Source organism: Tympanuchus pallidicinctus, unplaced genomic scaffold, assembly GCF_026119805.1.
Source record: "Tympanuchus pallidicinctus isolate F22 unplaced genomic scaffold, pur_lepc_1.0 scaffold3, whole genome shotgun sequence".
Lineage (NCBI taxonomy): Eukaryota > Metazoa > Chordata > Aves > Galliformes > Phasianidae > Tympanuchus > Tympanuchus pallidicinctus.
The window spans coordinates 78,196,086-78,216,484 of NW_026294747.1; the positions used below are offsets into that span (position 1 = coordinate 78,196,086).

A 20,399-nucleotide genomic window follows, 5' to 3' on the forward strand; every position below is an offset into this window, starting at 1 on the left:
GCAGGCTGCAGACATGGCAGCCCTTACCTGGAATACAACAGTGGGATGGGCGACTTTTTTCCCTGCACTGGTTCAGGAGCAATCACAAAGAAATACCAGCTAATGGAAGAGCTGCTCAGAGCACCTTCCTTGTGGCTCCTAGTGAACACCTCATCTTCTTCATTGAGCCAAGAGACAAGGTAGCCAACTGCATCCTCTAAAGCTCTGGAGCAGCACAATTCCCCAGCATATTTGATGATCTTGTTTTCTATTCTTTTACCTCCTACATATTCTTGTTCATGTATCTCCGTGATGCTTAATAGTTCTGCATTTTGCTCCTGACAGCTTTTTCTTGCTTGATGCCATGTCAGAGCTGATTCTGAGTTTATTTGATAGCAAACACCAGTAGAAGCATCTTCTGTCCAAAATCTCTCTGTGTCATCTGAAAGAAGTGAAATGGAGTGCTACTGTTAGGGTATTAGCATCGCATCAGCTAAAAGAAAATGAAGTACGTAATGATGCAAAACCTGTAAGAACGCACAGCATCAGCCACACGTACAAGAGGTCATGGCCTTACATTGCACCAGGGAAGATTCAGTTGGATATCAGGAATTATTTTTTTTTCTAAAAGAGCAGTGAGGCAGTGGCACAGGCTGCCCAGAGGGGTGGTGGAGTAACCACCCCTGGAAGAGTTCAAGAGACATGTAGATGTGGCATTGAGGGATGTGGTTATTAGGCATGGTGGGGACAGGTTGATGGTTGGACTAAATTTTCTTAGTGGCCTTTTCCAACCTTAATGATTCTATGATCAAATCTAAAGCACCAGAAAGTTTGAAATTGGATCAATCATCCATTTAAAAATGTACTTTTTAAAAAATTTAAAACATTCTTTTAAATTTGTTTTTAAAATGAAGTGAGATGATAGCCAATATTACTCAGTACTTGTTTTTAATCCACAAAAGGGATAGTAATACTACATAAACCAGGCAAATCTGTATATTAAAAAAAAATAATTCCTGGATGAACTCAGAGGAAGAAAGCAAACATGCAGTTGAACTATGGCCCTGGAAACTCTGGGAAAAGAATTCCCTCTTAGTTCATCAGCCAGAGAAGTAGCATGTTCAAAGTTGCTGAACCTGGCCTCTGGCAGCCCCAAGGAGCTATAAAATTGTCTGTGTAACACCAGTGTGCATATCAGCTGCAATCTTTGCAGAACAACTCATAACGCCTTGTCAAACTGTTGCGCTGTTGGGAAAGCAGTTGGCAAGGAATGCAGAACAGATTGCAGACTGTGTCCAGCGGTGGAGGAATGCCAAGCATAGGTTTGTTACAAAGATGGGAGAGGAAGGTAATTTTAGCAGCAGTGTGTTATGGAGGCTGGTAGGAAGACACAAGAGCAAGATAGAAAAGTCAATGTTAAAGGGAAACAAGAAGCAATAGTGTATAGAGGTATAAATGAGAATTGACCTACAGGATGTATCTAAGGAATAAAGAGTAATTATAATTTTGGAAAGAAAAATAGCAGTCCAGAATCAGTCTGGTCGTGACATGCACTTAAGTTGCACACCTAAGACATATAGGAAGGAGCCTTTTTCAGTTCTCTGGTCCATGAGGAAAAGCAGCCACCTGCAGCAGGTGAGTCAGGACCTGGCTGGGCTGAGCCAGGCTCCAGAGATTCTTCTTCCTTTCTCTCAGCAGAGAGGCAGCCCTCAGCTGCTGGGACTAATGTTCGGACAGATTATTTTCACTTAATCACTTGTACTCTGACAAGGATGTGCACATTGTAACTGATAACAAACCTCACTGATGGATCGATAAATTGTTTTCTCAGCAACATTTAATGAGGACTTAATAGAACTATTTATCAATCCATTTTCCTACCTAAACTGAGAGGTCATACTATCATTTTAATTTTATTACTATTATATTTTTTTGCACCTAGAATTTTTAAATAAAAAAAATTGTAATAGCATGGTTTGAGCTTTAAATGTTTTGTTCAGAGTCTGGTATGTTAACCTTGTAGGAAAATCTGATTCTGCCCTGTACTGATAAGTTGTGGTTCCCGAAGACACAAAAACCCTGAGTAGATCTCGCACATTAAGGATCTTACTGCATTGTACTGTTCTGTGCAGCTCAGTAGGTTCACTTCATTATTCCATCTTTTTTTATTAAACAAACATAAAAACAATACAAAATGAAATAAAACAAAACAAAAAAGGCTGACCAAAAGGAATACAGGTCAGTCATCACTACAGCTAACATGAATATATGGCTCTAAAATTTCATCATTGCACTATGGAGATGATGGGGAGAGTAAATTGAGAGATCCCTATGCTACCCCACCTCCTATTGCCCTCATTTACAGTACCATCTAAATTAGCATTTTCACAGAAAGAAACACCAGTTTAAGTATCCTGTTCTTATTACCTTCCTTTCCCTTAACATCTGCACATCTCTCCTCTTTCATTCTGTGAATTGGGAGCTACCAGGATAATGCGCTCTTTACATCATATATCAAGTCTGATTACAAATATAAAACAATCACTTTGTCCATTAAAACTGTAAATATGCTCAAGGAAAAATATTTTCATACCTAATTTAACACAAAACCAGCAGGAAACTTACCCAGAGACTGTAATTGCAATGTACCACACACAAGGCAAAGGAAAACCAAGAACCTGGCAAGAATCATTGCAAATTTTCCTTTCATCCCTCAATCAAAATATTGTATAAAAGCCTTCTGTGTGAGGATAGTAACAGATCCTTCTCTCTGTCAAAGTGCTGATGTACACATGACATATCCTGTCATGTGACATTCCAAAATAACTCTAATGCACACTGGAAATATCACTCTCTTTGAAGATTAAGTTCCTTCCAAAATCAGCATCAGTTAAATTCAAAGTTGTAACAAAAATTGTGAAAAAAGTGATAAGTGAAATACTCAATCAACACGTAGTAGGGTCTAGAAACCAAAGTAGAATGTCATAGGAGGAACAACTGTCTTTGCTTTTATTTATAAATTGTTAGGAAAAATTAATGCATAAAATGGTTGACTTGATAGTTAAAAAGTACTGACAAAAGCTTGTTCAGAAAAAAAAGTTGCCAGACTTTAGTTAAAGTAGGAGCTCAGTAAATTGTTTAATAAGTTTGCAGTTGAGATTCAGCGAGAGCTTAGGGTCAGCATGCATACAAGAGCAACCCAGAAAAGCGAAGCTGACTAGTCACAAACAGTGTAAAAAAAAAAAAAAAAAGACATAGAAATTGACTTCACTGGGTAAAACCACATTTCGTGATTCTGTGTACATCTGAAACCACAAAATGAAATAGCACTGAGAGAGGGAAAGTACCTGGAGGACACAATTTCTGCTTGGTTCCCTCTTCTCCCTGAAGTGCCAGTCACACTCTTGACCAAGTGGGCCTTAGGTTGCCTCAAGTAAATGGATGCTTGTGAGATTTCAGCTCCACAGGGCTGAAGGGTGATGGAGGGAGATCAGTGCAGACACTGAGGCAGGCTAAAAGTTATCTGAGGAATTTATGCTGGTTACCATCATTTTGGGATCAATGTTCTCCATACTACATTTTGCTTGTGCCAGAGGCTAGACTCACCACTGTGCTAAATTGTTGGTTTTATTTATGCTAAAAAACCTGGGTCCCACTGCCTAGAAAATAAGAAAGAGAAATGAACTTTACTGTTTCTTTTACTTTTCCACCATGCAAAATAGGCCCTACGCAGCCAAGAGAAGCAAAAGGCAAGCAAAATGCTAGGGCCATCTGTTAAGCACACAAAGTGCTCAGTATACATTTGTGGCTCACCTTAATTTCTACTTTATTCTGATTCTGCTGTTTTTCTAACAGCATGATTATTTTTTTCTTGCTGATTCCTCATACAGGCAATACTGCTGCATTCCTCAATTTTCAGTTCCTTTTACTTGTATTTAAATATGGCAAGTTGGTGCTTGTTTAAGCTGAATACAAAGAAGTGAGGAGAGAAGCCCTCTTATTAAGAGAAGTCATTGCTCAGATGTGAGCACTTCCCTTCTGCTTTCCTCATATAGTCTTTCCGGTGCCTTTGACAGATAGCTCCTGTCAGCAGCCTAGCTGAAGCTTTCTGCTGCACGCACGTCTACTAGCAAGTAGTAATAATGACTGTGCTGCTGTTCTTTGCCTACTGGTAACCTTCAGCAGCATGCTGCTGAAGCAGTATTTTAAGTGTTACCTCTATTTAAAATAGTGCTGTTTGTTTAACATTGTGATACTTCCAAGACACTTCCAAGATACTTCCAAGATACAGCCTTTAGCAATCAGTGCCTGCCATGATGAGTGGGGACAAGATTGCCTCTATACTGTAAAATAAACTGGTCTTCAGAACAAAATATATTGCAGTTGACAACCACATTAGTAGACTGAAAAAAATAAATACAGCTGAGTCTTATATATGTATAGGTATACAGCTATGTATATATATACATATATATGTATAGAATATATATATGTATAGACAGAAAAACGTAGCAAGATGACAAAGCAGCAAAGTCTTAAATTGCAGTGAGTGCGAACCTGATTAGACTGTATAGCAGTAGGCACAGAAATAAAAGAAAGAAACTGCTTACCTTCAGAAGGCCTGTAAGGTCATCATGTAGGCAGAGATTTCCAGATGAGATACCCTCACCTCCACTGTCAACTCTTAAATTAGGTCTGGATAAGCGTAGATCCTGGCTCCATTCCTTCTGGTCATTCAGGTGCATTGCTTACACCTGACAACTGTGGGTTGGCCTTGCCTTCCCCCCAGATGCTCAATCACTGGTTGAAATCATGACAGCATTTCCACTACGGTTTGATATCCCAAAGTTATATGAAACAAGTATATGCAGCTCCATTTTTTCAGATAAATGGAAGATGCAGCTACAAGGAACAACAGTACAGGTGGACAGCTGGAGCGAAATTTGAGGCAAAAGGATTTTACAATTGCAAAAAATCTGAGCAGTTGTAAATTTTTATTGTTTTTTTCAATTCACAACAATCCAGTTCTTAATAATAATCACATTTTATTGAACATTTATTCTCACAAGTTGACATCATTTTTTTTCATTATGTTTTTTTCTTGACAAGCTATTTACACTACCATTTTTGCTAAGGCTCTTAAGGGGAACATCTTGACTATTACAAAACTATAACATAACTCAGTAACTCTGATTTTGTGAAATATGCGTGGTACGAAAGATACAAAAATACAAAAGAAAAATATTGCAAAATGAGAAAAAGTATTTGATTTAAGATTGCTAGAGACATTTAACAGATACAATTTCAGCAAGATTCAATTTCAGCAAGTAACTTCCTCCCCTGAATTAGCTTGTGCCAGAGAACCCATTCTCACCAATTCCTTAATGTACCAACACATCATTTAGAAGTGTTTAAATCTCTTGATAGTTGGTTTTGCCTTTTTCTCTTGTAGAAGTAGATTAACACACCAGCTCCAAGAAGACTGAGAATGGCCAAGAAAAAGAGAGGCCAAACAGAGGGATGAACAGGTGGATGAGTCTCTTCATTCCTTTGCTTGTCTGAAATGAATGCGTATCGCTGTGAGAAATCTTAGTATTTCCTTTATTGCACATACTACATCAAAACCAAACTGTTGTCTCCTGATCAGACTCAGGAGAGAGCAAATCTCTGAATGATTGCTGATTGGAAGCCAGATCCCTTTCACTAAAGCTAATGTAGTTTCAATGGATCTGAGTTTGTGATATACAAAGCTATCTGTCAAAGCATGCATAAGAATTCAGTGACTAATTTATCTATTATTTGTTCATTATGTGACTTCTGAGCTTTATGACTAGTCACCTTTGTTTCATGCCTTTCTTCTGCTTTTAATTATGTAATGAATAGAGATGACTCGGAAATTAAAGACAATATTCTGTTTCCACAGATCAAATGTACATCTAGAAAGTTTAACTCAGTAGTACCTTTCAGGTGTTTAAGCCACACTGAGGTTTCTTACTCACTGATCAACACTGGCTAGAGAACCTCCTCAGTCCTCATTCTGTTCTGCACCTGTACGCATAGTCCTTTTTAAGTCAGTGAATCAATATGGGAACAACAGTCTTGCATAATCTTGTTAACTTTCAGCATGTTCAGGGCCTGAGAAAGGAAATTTCCTTGTTCGGCCAGTATGGAGCTACTGTTCTGCAGGGAAAACATGGAAGAAACTTTGCACTATCTCCCAGTGCCTTACTGAGGAAATGGGAAACAAGTCTCTCTGAAGACCTTAGAGCAACGGAGAGCAGATCTCGAAAGACACAATTTTGATTTATTGACTCAAGTCATGCTTTATATATAGCTTTGGGATGATAATTATTTGGAAATTAATTTTCCTATCAATTCATTTGCAATAATTCCTACGGAAGCAAGTTGCATAGACATCTATACACGTTTCTGCAGCCAAGTTGCAGTTCTCTGTGTCTCTCTTCTCTGTCTCTAGCTGGGTCACTGATGAGCTTGTCAGATTTGCATTAGCCCTGCAGCAATTCAGCCACCCAAACCCATCCAAGCACTCATGTGGCTGTAAAAGGCAGTATGGGACTCTCATGAGTGATTTACACTTATTCATCTCAGTAACTGCCAGCAGGGTGTTCTCTAAAAGGGGATAATAAGGAAAACTCATTTTAAAGTTGTTGTTGTTGTTGGTTTTTTTTTCTCATTTAGGTTTTCATTAGTTTTCTTACGAAAGCTCTTATCTTTCTGAAGTAGAGGACTCCCACCTGGTTCAACTTCAACAAATATCAGAGAGAAATAATATAACACTTCATTAAAATTCATGTTTGATTATTTCTCTAAAATTATACAGGATCAAAAAAACCTGTATTACTATTACATTAGTGAGATTAATTAAATAAAGGGTGCCATAAGTGAGGCAAAAAATAATTTGCTAAAGTTTCATCTTCCTACCTAGTCTTATCAAACTATAATATTCATTAAAATATTTATTTTTTTATCTCTACTGAAATCCAAACTGTGACTTAAAAGTGTTCATTCAAAAATATTTTCACATTTTACTTCAAGTATTAATTTACTAAGAATATGATATACAATACTAGAGATTAATTTCACACAGTGTATTCTAATGTCCCCATATTTAGCCGGAGGCTGCTGTTACCAGCCTGGATTTCTTAAATGTCTTCTCTAGAAATTGTCCAATGACTAAGGGATTTAATCATCCAAGCTTCCTATGCATAACACAGGGACCAACAGAGAAAAGATCTCCATAAAATCTTTTGTTATTAGTATTGCTAAAGAAAGAGATACAAAAAATGCTTCAAACTTAGGAAAAGAAGAAAAATAAAACATACCAGACATTTTTAGTCAACAAGAAATTTACTGTAAATAAAGACTTCCTAAGTATTTCTCCTCAAGTTTCCTTTGCATTACAGTTCAGACAAACTACTCAGAGTAGAATTTGTAAAAGCAAAATATAAAATGAAATTGAAACAGAGATAAATTTAAAATGAACAGATACAAAGAAATAGTAACTCCAATAGCTGTACACTAGAGCATCTTATGGACTTGAGTGCTTTCTTGACGTTTTAGTAAGTTGGATAAAAATATATGATTAGTATTTGTTTGCTGATAACGTTTATCCTACATTTCTTCTTAAATACTAGGAGCTTAACTATTAATATCATTATTCTTCCAATTATTTATATACACTTCCAGCTTAACTATAAAAAGTAATATATTTCAAATCTCAGGAAGAAATGTCTGAGTTTCGAGAATATAATTCAGAATTCCTTAGTAAATCACTAATGGTACTAACTGATTTACTACCAAGAACATGCTTATTTAAAAATTAAGAGTGCAAGGGGAATATTTAATTAAACATTGCCCATGACTAAGTGGGTATGGAACAACAGTCTCCACTGCTCCACATTCTGTGCCCAGGGCAGAATACAAAAAAGAACAAAGCAAAAGCTACAAAATTAAACCTTGTCTCACAGCTGATACAAAAGAAATTACACGGGTTTAGAGATTGCATCCTAATTTTTTTTTTACTTTTTTTTTTTTTAGGTAATTGGATTTTAACATCTACATTAAAATAATGGAATCATAGTGCTCTCTTTAAGGCAGCTATATGTTTTACACCTCCACTTGGGAATACAAGAAAAAAGTGTTACTACATATTCCTCTTCCCCCAAAACATTTGACTGTCCACTATTGCCCAAAAGTTTTTCAGAAATTCTGATGAGACAGGCTCTGTAGTGACTTTCTATACATTTTCATATAATAGTGCTCATGATACTACTAGTGCAACACAACTAATGGATCTTTTCGTATTCCTCAGGCATTTTTGTTTTTTGAAGTTGTTAAATCAGGCCCAATATTACAACAGTTTTTGAGGTAGTATTTGAGTACAACACACTTGAAAAGAAAACTTGAATACTCAGATGAATTCCTCCTTCCAAGAGTATAACAACTATGACAATACTTAAACCTTTTCCAGGAACTAAGTTTGCACAAGAATCTTCATTAGATATTAAAAATTTTCTGAAAATCTCATTCTCAACCTAGAGCATACACAGAACGTTACCATATTTCCATATGAGAGCAGACATTGCTGCTAAAATAATCACAAATATCTGGAAAAGTGGGATATGTCAAATCAAACCACCAGAAATAACTTCCAGACTTGTGATATAGAAGTATGCAAGCTAGTAGTAAAGTGACGTGCTCTATTTCTAGGACTTACCTTTGGGTTTCTTGCAGATAAACCCTTTTTCAGAAAAGCAATCAGCATTGTCCCAGTAACCAGACGGTGCAGTCATTTCCACACAGTGGTGCTTCTCATCAGACGCTTTCTCCTCCCAGTTGACAAAGTCCATTGCAGCATTATCCAACCACAACCACTTCTCTAAAGAGAAATATATATACTAATAAATTTTAAAATGTACCACACAAATGTTTTAATACCACAGAAAATTACTTCAAAAATGTCACATTTTTCAGGAGGAGACATTGTCATTTTTTCTTACTGGAAGATCATTGAAGAAAGGTAGGAATGCTACAATAAAACTGCAGAAAATTACTACAGAGATAATTGTATTTCATTAATTGGCATCCAGAATGGCTATAGACAATGAGAAATGCCAGAGTAGAAGAGAATTCCTTAAAATTACAATTGGAAAAAAAAAAAAAAAGCATTTGAGTTCTGAAAATTGTTAAAGTTGTCTATATTTCAAAAGTAGCACCACAGAATTAAATATCAAAATAGAGAGACTGCTAGAATTCAAGCACCATCCATTATGAGTTCACGTTTCTGAAACAGACCTCATAAAAAGGCAGCATAGATAAAAATGCCTTGCAAATAAATTAAATATTGAAAGTAAGGTATTACCATCCATATTTCTGTAAAGACCTATCCAGAAGCCTCCTACTTTGTTTCCAAGTAGCTGTATTGTATGGATCAGAAAGTCAGATTCATCCGCATTTTCTACTGAAACCAGTGTAGCACCTGAAAAGCATTAACAAGCAAATGACCACAATCTAGGCAAACAACCACTGGAATGATCTCCTCTTCTAAGCTGTAAAAATGATAACTTTTGAAAGTTTTATGCATGCTGGCTTCACCCATTTCTTCTCCAGAAGTTGTACTTACTCCTTATGTGTCCCTTGCAACTTGGGGCAGTGTGTGATTCAATGATTTTTATGAGGACAGCACCCCTGTTGGTGGTAGCCATGGTTCCCCATCACTGCCTCAATTTAAATAAATATTTTTTATGTTATTCTAAAATCAATGTTTTTACATTTCTGTGTAGAATTTGTAGAAGTCCTTTGTAAAGATCATGTCAGTTGACAAAGAAGTCTCTTACCTAAATGAGTGCACTTGAGAGAGGCCTGGGCCCACCCTGTTGCTGCTGATGCCTCGATATAGTAGCAGTGCCCATGGTAAGGGATCCAGGCTTGCAGGTCAGCTGCTTCAGGGCATTCACCAGACAGCTGAACTGGCTCAGTTGGAGCTACAGCTAAAGAAGACTGAAATTGGTCGGAAGGTCTGAAATTGTTATTGCACTGTGAGCAACACATGAAGTGGGATATGCGAATAAATGGAGCACAGTTTCTATCAGCAAGCGTTAACTACCTCAAACTCTACTGTTGACTATTCCTCTATGCCACAGCTCAGACAACAAGGAGATCTAGGCATTCAGAATTGTGAAACATCTACTCTCCAGCCACATTCCTTAAGATATGGAAGCAAATCACATCCTATAATGCCTATCTGGCTTGGCAGCATTGTGAAGAAAAGAAACCCTGAGAGATGAGGATTCATATCTTAAATTCGCATTCTCACATTACAGCAAGTTGTTGTAAGCTAACAAATTGTCAATATCACAGTCCCATATTTTATGGTTTCTGCAGTCACTTTATACAAATGAGCCATCAGTTTAGCATGTCACTGCCAAATCAGTTTATTTATCATGTGTATAACTCACTTCTGTTGGTTCTTGCACTGCATATGAAGACCAAAGGTATGTCTAGAAAGTTTAACTCAGTAGTCCCTTTCAGGTGTGTTTAAGCCTGTCTTGAGTCTTATATATGGAAGAGACTATATTGTGTAACTTCAAAGTCAAGCCTCCTTAATCAAGGAGGGAAACAACATGCTTCTGCAAAATCTACAAATAAACATAACTCTGGAATACCTCTACCAGTAGTTAAACTATCATTCCCATTCCCAAGGCTCTTATGCCTAGATCAGAACTGCTTTAGCTGTAACAATAGCAAATGGAAGTAAAATTCTTGCTAGCATTTTTGGCTGTCAATGTGACATCAGAGCATGAACTTATCCAGGTGTTGCTGTCCACGCAGGTGGTGCAAGCTCCAGCACTTACTTACGTTACACAATCTCAAGTATGATTTATGCCCACGTCTCAGAAAAAGGAAAAATACCTTAAGAACAGAGTTTCGTCTTATGCAAACAGTTATGACTACTATAAAAGCAGAGCAGCCATATCCATTTATACAAAAGGCTTTCATGTGCCATAGGCTTTAGCTCATATATCATCTAATAGAAAACTTGCAGATTCTGCATGGAGGTAGGCAGTATTTTGAAATTTACCGTTATGAGGATTTTAACCTAAGCCATAACAAAGCCTCTAGGTTTCGGCAAAGTAGTGGAATTAAGAATGTGTCTTTTGAATGATTACATTCACTTACTCACCATTTGATTTCTTACAAACTGAGAAGTATGTTTCTTTGCAAGGCGCTGTTTTCCAGGTACCATCAAGGTCTAGATAGACACAAGCATTTTTCTTCTTTGGCTCCTCTGCTGCCCACTTAGTGAATCTGGTTTTCCAGTTATCAGTCCATTTGTAATAGCTCCTAGTCTGAAAACAGTTAAGCTTTGATAATAAAGTTGTGTGGTGTTTATAGCAGAAAAGCTCAAGCACACAACATTCCATTTTTATTTGAGATTTTCAAGAAAAAAACAAACAGGTGCTGCTCTGTTGTTTTAAACACTATTCACAGTACCAATGTCACTGGTAGCTGTAGTTAAATAAGAACTAAGAATGAATCTTATTCAATGATGCGTTACTGTCAATAGGATTTTTTGAAATTAAAACAAGTTTATAAAACATGGTAAGAAACTCCTATAAATCAATCTTAAATTATTTACCTATATAAGAGAAGCAATTACAATGAACTCGCCCCTGGTATTCTGCTTTAAATTTAGACTGAGCAATTTGGTGAGTAAAGATTACTTGATATTTAACAGCCAAGATCATCTATAAAATCTCTCTCTAATACTCATAGCAACCATTGTGATATAAACAAAAGTTACAAGTAGCCCTATATAAGGCAGAGAGCTACAATGGCTTTCAGAACAGCTAATGGCTTCTGCATAGTAGCTAAAATTGGTTTGTGACACTCAGTCTGTAACATTATTTCTGTTGCCATTTCTTTTATCATTTCTGGAGCTTTCTCTTTGTACTAGTTCCAACCTGCTCAACCTCTTTTGTGATTTCTTTCCACTGGACTTGGTGCATGAAAGCCTATAATTAGTTTTCATAGGGCCATTAGAAATTCATGTACACACACGGTGTAACCACCAACAGGATGGTTATTTCAGAATTGCTATAAGCTGAGCATCCAACAGAAACAAAAGAAGCAGAAGAGTTCACTGAGCACCTAACCCCACATCTGTCCAACACTTACAATATTGCTGTTAAGGCCAATCCATACAGGTTTTCCATAGTTCTGTATCTGGATCCAAAGGAATGAATGGATGTAGGCATCTAAAATGCTTGCAAGTTCTGCATGTTGCTCTTGGCAGTTTCTTCTGGCCTCTTCCCAGTGCATTTTAGATGAGACAATTAGATAGCTGCTATCACCATAGTGGACAAAGTCAGAAGATGGATTTGTTGCTGGTAAGTTAAATAGTGCAGTAACTACTGAACAAAAATAGGATGCATGAATTTAAAACAGACCACTGGTAGCCAGCATAGAAGAAATTAAAAAAAATAAAAAAAATAAAAGGTTCAAAATAACCATAAATTAAATTATTCATTTAAGTTCCTGAACAATACGTAAAATAAAACCAAATAAACAAAAAAAAACCTTGTAAAACAAAAGCCAAATTTGCTAATGTAAAAAACAGACTAAAATCCTGGGTGCCCTGAACTAGACAGTATACTTGCTGGCTGCCAGACTAGTGTAGAAATTTCCCTTATAAATTGAGTATTTGTGTTCCCGTAATTCAAAATATTTTGACTACATCTGGATATCTGAATACACACTTATTTCAGGTCACTGGTAGGAGAGGGTTTGGGGATGGCTTTTAAGACATTTATTGTTGTTCTCTGTTAGCACAACTTGAGATAGTTTATGTTAACAGATCACTGTTGACTAAGTCATTAGCCTGTCTATTAGGGCTGTGTGAATGTTGTCTGCACGGTTGAGTGAAACAGTGTTTATTTCTGCCCTGTGAAATAAAATGAGACAAAAATGCCTTCTTGAACTCTGTTTGCTGTGTAGGGAGATGGGGTTCATACAAACAAGTTAGCTGTGTTGAGAGCAAGCAGGCTGTAGCAGTTGACTGAAGAGAGGACAGGTTTTTTTGGGGTTTTTTTTTTTGGTAGTGGTGTGATAAAGGTGAGGCAAAACTGTTTTGTTATCTGTGCTTTTGCTCCATTCCCATTGCATATCTGGGCTACAATGATTTGTGTAACTACAATTCTATAGCAGGAAAACAAACATACATTTCTTGTTTTGACATAAAAATATTCTTTGAAGATGAAGACACCACCAAGAGACAGTACATTTTATTAGAGTTCCTACAACATTGGGCAGAATAGTTTCAGTAGAAGAGGACTATATCTTCTTAGATACAGCCAGGAGTAACAGGGATATCACTGCAAGTCTCACTGCAAGTCCCTCATTTTACTCTGCACTTTAAGAGTATGTCTAAGCATCTTCTATTTCACTAAGAAGAAATCTTTTCATGTATTATACTCTAGCATTATTCATGATTTAGGTACAAAATCCCAATTAAGACAGTGCTTCCTCTCCAATAATTTCTGTGGAACAAATTATACTTTAGAAAAAAGTTTTGTCTTAAGACAAGGAGCTCTTAAAATCTGAGAGATTCAAAATGACATTCAGAGCTAGAAAAAGTGACAACAGTTTGCGGTGCATTTTATATTGTTCTTATATAACCAAGGTACTTAACCTATTTAGGAGACTGGGTAAAGCAGAACTCACATGAATTCATTTGGCAGATGTAGCCTCTCTCATTGTCACAGCTATCATCTCTCCATTTGCCATCTAATTTTGTCATGAAAACACAGTCTGTCTGAAAAAGAGGGCAATGTAAATAGTCATCAGAAAAGGCAAGCAGTATACAGTGAGATGAAAATCCCATGCTCCTAGTGCAAGCCTTGTGATGGAGAGGAGAAGAGCTTACTGAGCACCTATGTCACTGGATCAGTTTGAAAAGATTCCTGACAAATGATCTGTCCTGATATTTATTAGTGACTCATTTGAACCAGACTCTCAGTGATGCCATAATCTAGAAGAAAAGTCTATAAAAATAAGACCGTCATTACATTCTTCTCAATTCTGATTATTATTATTTAGATTTACTTCTGAGAATTTACATGTATGAAGAAACATATATGAACTGTTATTAAAAGCACTGCTCTGGATTTATCATATGTTGATTATCTTGCAGAAAGCATGCACTCTCTATCAGTTTTTGTAGCCTAAAGATATCACTATCAGATGTCTTCAGGAGCAACAAAAACTTCCCTTTTCTTCCTTATTTTTAATTACTGCAACATTTCCTCTAGATGGTTCCCCTTCAGGATTGTTCTCGCCCAACTTTTTGTATTTTATCTGAATTTATTTGCTATGCTGACTTGAATGAGTTTTAATCATAAACAAGCTGACTGATGGCACATGTTAAGAGTCTCCAGTGACCACCAGCTGCCTAATATTTCTGCAGAAACTCCTTCAGAAAAGAGATTTAACTTCAACAGAACAAATGCACTTTAGTTGAAGATATCCTTCTATACCATCAGAAACTAGTAAAATAGGTTGAAATCACATTAACCAGGAAATGGGAAATACACATGGACAAGTTAGTTTTGGACCTTAATTTTGTTTTTTTTTTCATAACTTTTCTGTATTTTGTGTATTAATGTTAGTGGTGGTGCAGTTTTGAAGGGAACTGATGTAATTTGTTTGTTTCTACTTTTTTTTTTTTTTTTAATTGTTATTTGACAATAGCTCAGACCTGTTGTCCTTCTTTGGAATCTCTGCCAAATATTTTTGGTAAATTTGGAATATCTATTCAGGTGCTTTACTAAAGTCCATTCTGCTGGCTGAAGGACCTGTTTCAACATTTTGTTATTTTCTGTAACTTTCCTTTTAGGAAAATCATCTGGTTGCCTAAGATATAGAGGCTGATTATGTTTTCCACACCTCCACAGTGTTATCTTCCAGCAATTCAAACTCATAAAAGTCGAAGAAGCTTTGTTTGGTTTCTGGTGCACCTTCAATCCAATTGGTATAGGAAACGGTGCTCCCATCTGCCCAAAGAAACGTGGACTCTCTGTTGATATCATTCATCCCAATCCAAACATTGGTTGTAGCATCCTTTAAATGATAGTAGACAAAAGCTAGAGGGAAGCAAAAACTTCTTATTAAGGAAAGTTCATAATGACTCATCCAAACCAGGAAGAAATGTGGACAAGCCCAGAACAGCAGCCAAATTAGAAGGATAACATTTCCCTATATGAGCACATCATCTTTTAACTAAGTGCTTAGAAAATCATCTCTGAAACATATGTTAAACAAGCAGTAAGGCTGGGAAAATCAGCCAAAGAAAAAATTCTGGAGCAAGTTAGAAAACGTCCCTTTCCTTACACTGTATGCATATGTACCAAATCAGAAAAATAGTATTGACAATGAGAGAAAAAAAATAGTTTTTGTAAGTCTCAGGAATTTGGACAACCTCTCTCAAAACAGACTGGAAGTTTCTCAAAAACCAGGTAATGGAAAGAATTAGAAACACACATGCTATTTCTTATATGTAACATGATTTAGCAAATGTTTCACACTTCAGAATTAAAACCAAACATAAGCTGACTTGGTAGATAAGCCATTCTCAGCAGATAATTTTGTAATATGTATCCAAGAGTTTAGCACTTTTGTTAGTAGGATATTGATATTTTTGAGAGGTTACATGTTTCAGGAGAGCCTGTATAAGTACCTTGCACTTGCTGATTTGGTACAGAAGCCAGGTTTCCACCCAGATGAATACAAACTTCTCGTGCATCGTGCCATGCCAGCTTTCTTGTTGTATTGGAGGCAAATATCTTGAAACACTGGGGGAAGTGGGAAAAAAGCAACCATTCATTCAAAGTAATGGGGATGGAAACTGTTGATTGTAAATACTATCAATTAGCTATAGGATGCATAGTTCTCTAGAAAAATAATGGTGCTAGAATAATTGACACATTTCAAGAGTAATAAGTCAGTGATGTGCAAGATCTTTAAGCTTGCATGTCCTTTCTTTGCACAAGGTGTAATACAGGAACTGAGTATCATCTGAGTTACTCATAACAGTGTGAGGTACATAATCCTGCTATACATTTCCTTCCGCCTGCCCCCTGCTGTAAGAGAAAGATCATTTAAGTTCAGTGGCTTTGGGTAATATAGTTGCAGAAAGTGATTGCCACTGCTTCTTGTTGGGCTTCCAGTGACTGTGACAATGACTGCTCATTGTGAGAAACTGTGTGAAATGCTATTGCCATCTTCACCTAACATTCTTGGGATGCAATTGCAGTGCAGAGTATGTACATCAAGCAAAACAGATTTCAACTCCAATTGGTACAAATACTTTTGTCACAGCAGTGAGGACTTCCAGACCAAGACTGTATGTAAAATCATGCTCAAAACATTTTCAGTTTGGGATCATATGTCTGAACTGAAAGCGTTGGGAACTCTTATACAAGCAAGCAGATTTGCTCAAATGAATTCTTTCTAAATCATTCCACTTGAAGGGCTTTTTTTCCAAGCCCAATCATTAAAAATTTCAGTTTGCAACATAAATACATAACACAGGAGAGAAACAGAAGTATTATGCAGTAACAATATACTGTGTTTGTCTATGAAGTTAGATGTCTATAGTTACCTTCAGAGAAGTCTTGGTATACAGTCAGCATACATTGACTGGATAATTACTTCTTTATTTCATAATAACAAGAGCATACTTTTATGATTACAGTTCTTTTTTTCAGTCGTGTTGCCATATGGAATTCATTTAAGATACTTATTGACATACCTTGTTGTTAAAGAGAAGCCAACTTTCTGGACATCCTCCAGGAGGAAGTGGAGAAGCAAGTGTTGAATTAATAGAACTATTATGTCTTTCACATACAAATCTATTTGTGACACCGCAGTTTACATCATTCCACAAGCCTAAAAATAGATTGAATAAACAAGTTGTTACAGCATTTGTAAAAATCTCATCCTATTTTGCATAAGAGTGTAATCTCTACTTTTCAGACCTAGACCTTCAGAATGAGTAAAAGAGACTCATACTGCATTTATGAACTTAAATATTGCTTACAAAAGAAAGATCTTTATGTGCTTTAGCTACTCAGCACCATTAGTTTGTGAGCTCCTTGCTTTGCAATTGCAAAAAGAACAAAAGACAGGAAAAAAAAAGAGCAAATGCCCTGGCTGCTGATTAACTTCATTCTGATTTCATGTTAGGTTGTCAAAGTAGTAGAATTACAGGAGTCAGAGGATGAGAAAAAATATAAACATCTTATGATTTATTTATTTTTTTTAAATCAGAACACAATGTACTCTATATTTCAGTCTGCAGTTTTATCTGAGAGCAAACGATGGCAGCTTTGAATGAGCCAGTTGAAGCTCTCACAGTAGCACAGCTGTAGCTCCTTGTGTTTAATTTGAACTGCTTGATCCTGCTGTTCCTCCTCTTCCAGAGCTCTCCACAGTGCCCATACCTGTTTATGATTTGTTCAGGCCATGGCATCATTACATTGCAGGGAGCAGAGGTAATGCAACATAAAGAAAACATGCAAAATGCATGAGATAGAACATTCCAGATCAATCTGAGAGCATAACATAGTGTTCAAACATTATAAAATGTTTGTCATCTATCTTCTTACTGGCTTGTACCTTAAACTCCCATTATTTTGCAGCTAAGTCATAAATACTTTCTTAAGTTCACAGGAGTGAAGATGGGCTCCACTCATCCATCAGTTTTTTACTCGGAGAAGTAGTGCAGAGCACTGTAATATGCAATGCCAATCTCTTGAACCCAGAGAGGTACCTGCATTAAATTACACATGGGACTAAAGTCTTCCCATACTGAATACTCTTCTATAGCTGGAGCTTATGTCAGTCATTGTATCTTGTTGGCTTGTCCCTCTTAAAGAATTGCAGAAAATAGCAGTAAGATTGTATGGCCACTAACAGCAGAAGTTTGTCAGAATCAAATATAATCCAAAAGGAGAGAAGTAAAGTCTAACAGTTTAATCTTATTATCTACCTTGCTTTGAAAACATTACCACACAGTGTTCCTCATTATTTGCAAAGTTAGGCTCATTAGGAGCCCAGGCCACATATGTTACTGGAGTCCCATCTATCCAGCTTAAAGAAAAGATACACAAATAATTATTAATTAATACTTTTTCAATTATTAAATAAGAATCCTAACGAACATTTCACAAAGAAGACAAAGTCCATAAGCATTTATAGGAACTGGCAAAAACTGTTACAGATTTTTTCTCTTTGATTTTCAAATCAAATTTAATTATTCAAATTTGAAGAAATTTGAGTAAGCTATTGCTGGTTGCAGTACAGAAAAAGAAAATATCGAGAATATTTTCCATTGGCAGGCAGGAGTGGTCAACCATCATCTAATATCAGAAACTAATATTCAGTTAGCCATAATAAGCAATGCAGAGGATATTAGAAGTTTAATTTGTCTTAATTTCTTCACACTGAATCATCTACTTAGTATTACATTCTTTAATCTGAGTATTCTTGATGTTTCTGTAGATGCAAAAAATACCTCCAGTTCATGGGGCCAATCTTTGAAACAGAAAGCATAAGAGCACAGCTGCCAAGTTTTCCTTTCGGCATATATTGACTCAAGAAAAAATGCTCTTTCCATTTTTCTTTTTGAGGAAAACTACTGGAAATCAGTCTGTTCTAGGATTATTTGCTTCTGCTTTGTACTTGTTAAACATACAACCACCTTCAGTCCTTGTCCTTGATAACCACATTTAGTACCTCTGACTACATATTGATTCTTTTTTTATTAACAGACGATATGATTATCTTAACTTACCTAAATGTTTTATCCAGACTAATTTTTAAGCCAATGAAGTATTGTTCTGACTCTGTCCTGTATTTATCCTAAAACAGAAAGAAACCATTTTAAGGACTTGGGTGTCTAGTGAACAAAAAGCTGGACATGAGCTAGCAGTGTGCATGCACAGCCCAAAATGCCAATAGTATGCTCAGCTGCATCAACAGAGAGATGGGCAGCAGAGCAAGGGAGGTGATCACCCCCTCTACTCCGCTCTTGTGAGGCCTCATCTGGAGTACAAGAAGGATGTTGGAACAGATACAGAGGAGGCCACAAAGATGCTCTGAGGGCTGGAACACCATTCCTATGAAAAAGGTTTAAGTGAGCTGGGCTTGTTTAGCTTGGAGAAGTCTCCAGGGAGACCTCATTGCAGCCTTCCACAGTACTTTAACTGAGCTTATAAGCAGGAGAGAGATTGATATTTTACATGGTCTAGTAGTGTTAGAACAAGAGGGGATAGCTTTAAAAGAATAGAAGGGAGATATTTAGATTAGATATTAGGAAGAAATTAATTACTCAGAGAGCAATAAGGCACTGGCACAGCTGCCCAGAGAAGCTATGAATACTCCATTCCTGGAATGTTTGAGGGCAGGGTGGATGGGGCCCTGGGCCTGATCTATGGGTGGCAGTCTTGCCCATGGCAGAGGGTTGGGACAAAATGATCTTTAAGATGATTTCCAACTTGAACCAAATTTCAAAAAAATTCTTTGATGTAAAAAAAGTAGAAAAGCACATGCCAAGTGGGAGAAAACAAATCACACAGAACAAAAAATAGCATATTGTTGGGGATTTCATTGGTCTCAGTTACATTTAATTGGTGAAAATACCGTTAGCTCTATTTCTAAGATAATTCAAGGTTGTCAAAATTATTTATACACTGTATTGGTTCTTACATTTTTTATCAGAGCTCTCTGTATGAACCTCCTTTCACTATTGCTACTAATTACAGCAAGATCTGCAGAATTCATCCTGCAAAACTCTCGGGCTTCTTCCATGGAAACTTGTTCTTTGCTGATGTAGTACAGCTTATCTTCGTACATGACCCATCCATCCGCAGTGGTTTTATACTCTGGAAGACAAGTAAGGTAGACTTAAGTTCTTCATTTGTAGGACATAAAAATTCATTTGAGAGTAACAATTTTGATTTAAAAAAATGATGAAAAAAATGAATAAATGCATGCAAAACCCTACCATATGTATCAATTGGTTCAGGTTTTGGCATCACTCCTGCAAAACAACAGAACAGAAGCTATAATGTGGCATGGTTTCTGTGAGTGACTGCAAGGAACCAAGCAAGAATAAAGCAGACTTCTGCACTCCTTTGCCATTGACTAGGAAAGAAGCAGGCTTAGCCACAAATTTCAACTATGCATTATGAGAAATACATGGTCTTATAATTATATATCATAGGCTGCACTTCATTTCAGCAAAGTCATAGATGGATTGCTTACCTGTGGAGATCAGCATTAATTAAAACAGTCTCCTGAGCTATGAACCACAGTAGATTTATTTGAAACATTTTAAGCTT

At 36.6% G+C, this 20,399-nt stretch overlaps 2 protein-coding genes across 3 annotated transcripts in view; both read right to left on the reverse strand.

Moving 5' to 3' along the window:
* Positions 1 to 2,757, reverse strand: part of LOC128087164 (macrophage mannose receptor 1-like) — a 31,522-nt gene extending 28,765 nt beyond the window's left edge. For both annotated transcript variants that reach the window (XR_008209691.1, XM_052696501.1), the window contains exons 1-2: positions 2,605 to 2,757; positions 260 to 421 (exon numbers count right to left, since the gene is read on the reverse strand). Coding sequence is in view for 1 of the 2 variants with exons in the window: in XM_052696501.1 (XP_052552461.1) it covers positions 260 to 421; positions 2,605 to 2,689 (247 nt within the window). In the remaining variant the exon portion in view is untranslated. The remainder of the gene's footprint in view (positions 1 to 259; positions 422 to 2,604) is intronic.
* Positions 2,758 to 4,954: 2,197 nt separating this feature from the next.
* The window catches only part of LOC128087166 (macrophage mannose receptor 1-like), a 30,038-nt gene continuing 14,593 nt past the window's right edge, over positions 4,955 to 20,399 (reverse strand). Inside the window, exons 16-30 of the mRNA XM_052696503.1 lie at positions 20,063 to 20,098; positions 19,765 to 19,940; positions 18,851 to 18,918; positions 18,047 to 18,147; positions 16,808 to 16,944; positions 15,734 to 15,848; positions 14,944 to 15,140; positions 13,723 to 13,813; positions 12,178 to 12,413; positions 11,183 to 11,348; positions 9,837 to 9,989; positions 9,362 to 9,478; positions 8,717 to 8,878; positions 6,699 to 6,743; positions 4,955 to 5,537 (exon numbers count right to left, since the gene is read on the reverse strand). Coding sequence (XP_052552463.1) covers positions 5,377 to 5,537; positions 6,699 to 6,743; positions 8,717 to 8,878; positions 9,362 to 9,478; positions 9,837 to 9,989; positions 11,183 to 11,348; positions 12,178 to 12,413; positions 13,723 to 13,813; positions 14,944 to 15,140; positions 15,734 to 15,848; positions 16,808 to 16,944; positions 18,047 to 18,147; positions 18,851 to 18,918; positions 19,765 to 19,940; positions 20,063 to 20,098 — 1,961 coding nt within the window. The 3' untranslated portion in view covers positions 4,955 to 5,376. The remainder of the gene's footprint in view (positions 5,538 to 6,698; positions 6,744 to 8,716; positions 8,879 to 9,361; positions 9,479 to 9,836; positions 9,990 to 11,182; positions 11,349 to 12,177; positions 12,414 to 13,722; positions 13,814 to 14,943; positions 15,141 to 15,733; positions 15,849 to 16,807; positions 16,945 to 18,046; positions 18,148 to 18,850; positions 18,919 to 19,764; positions 19,941 to 20,062; positions 20,099 to 20,399) is intronic.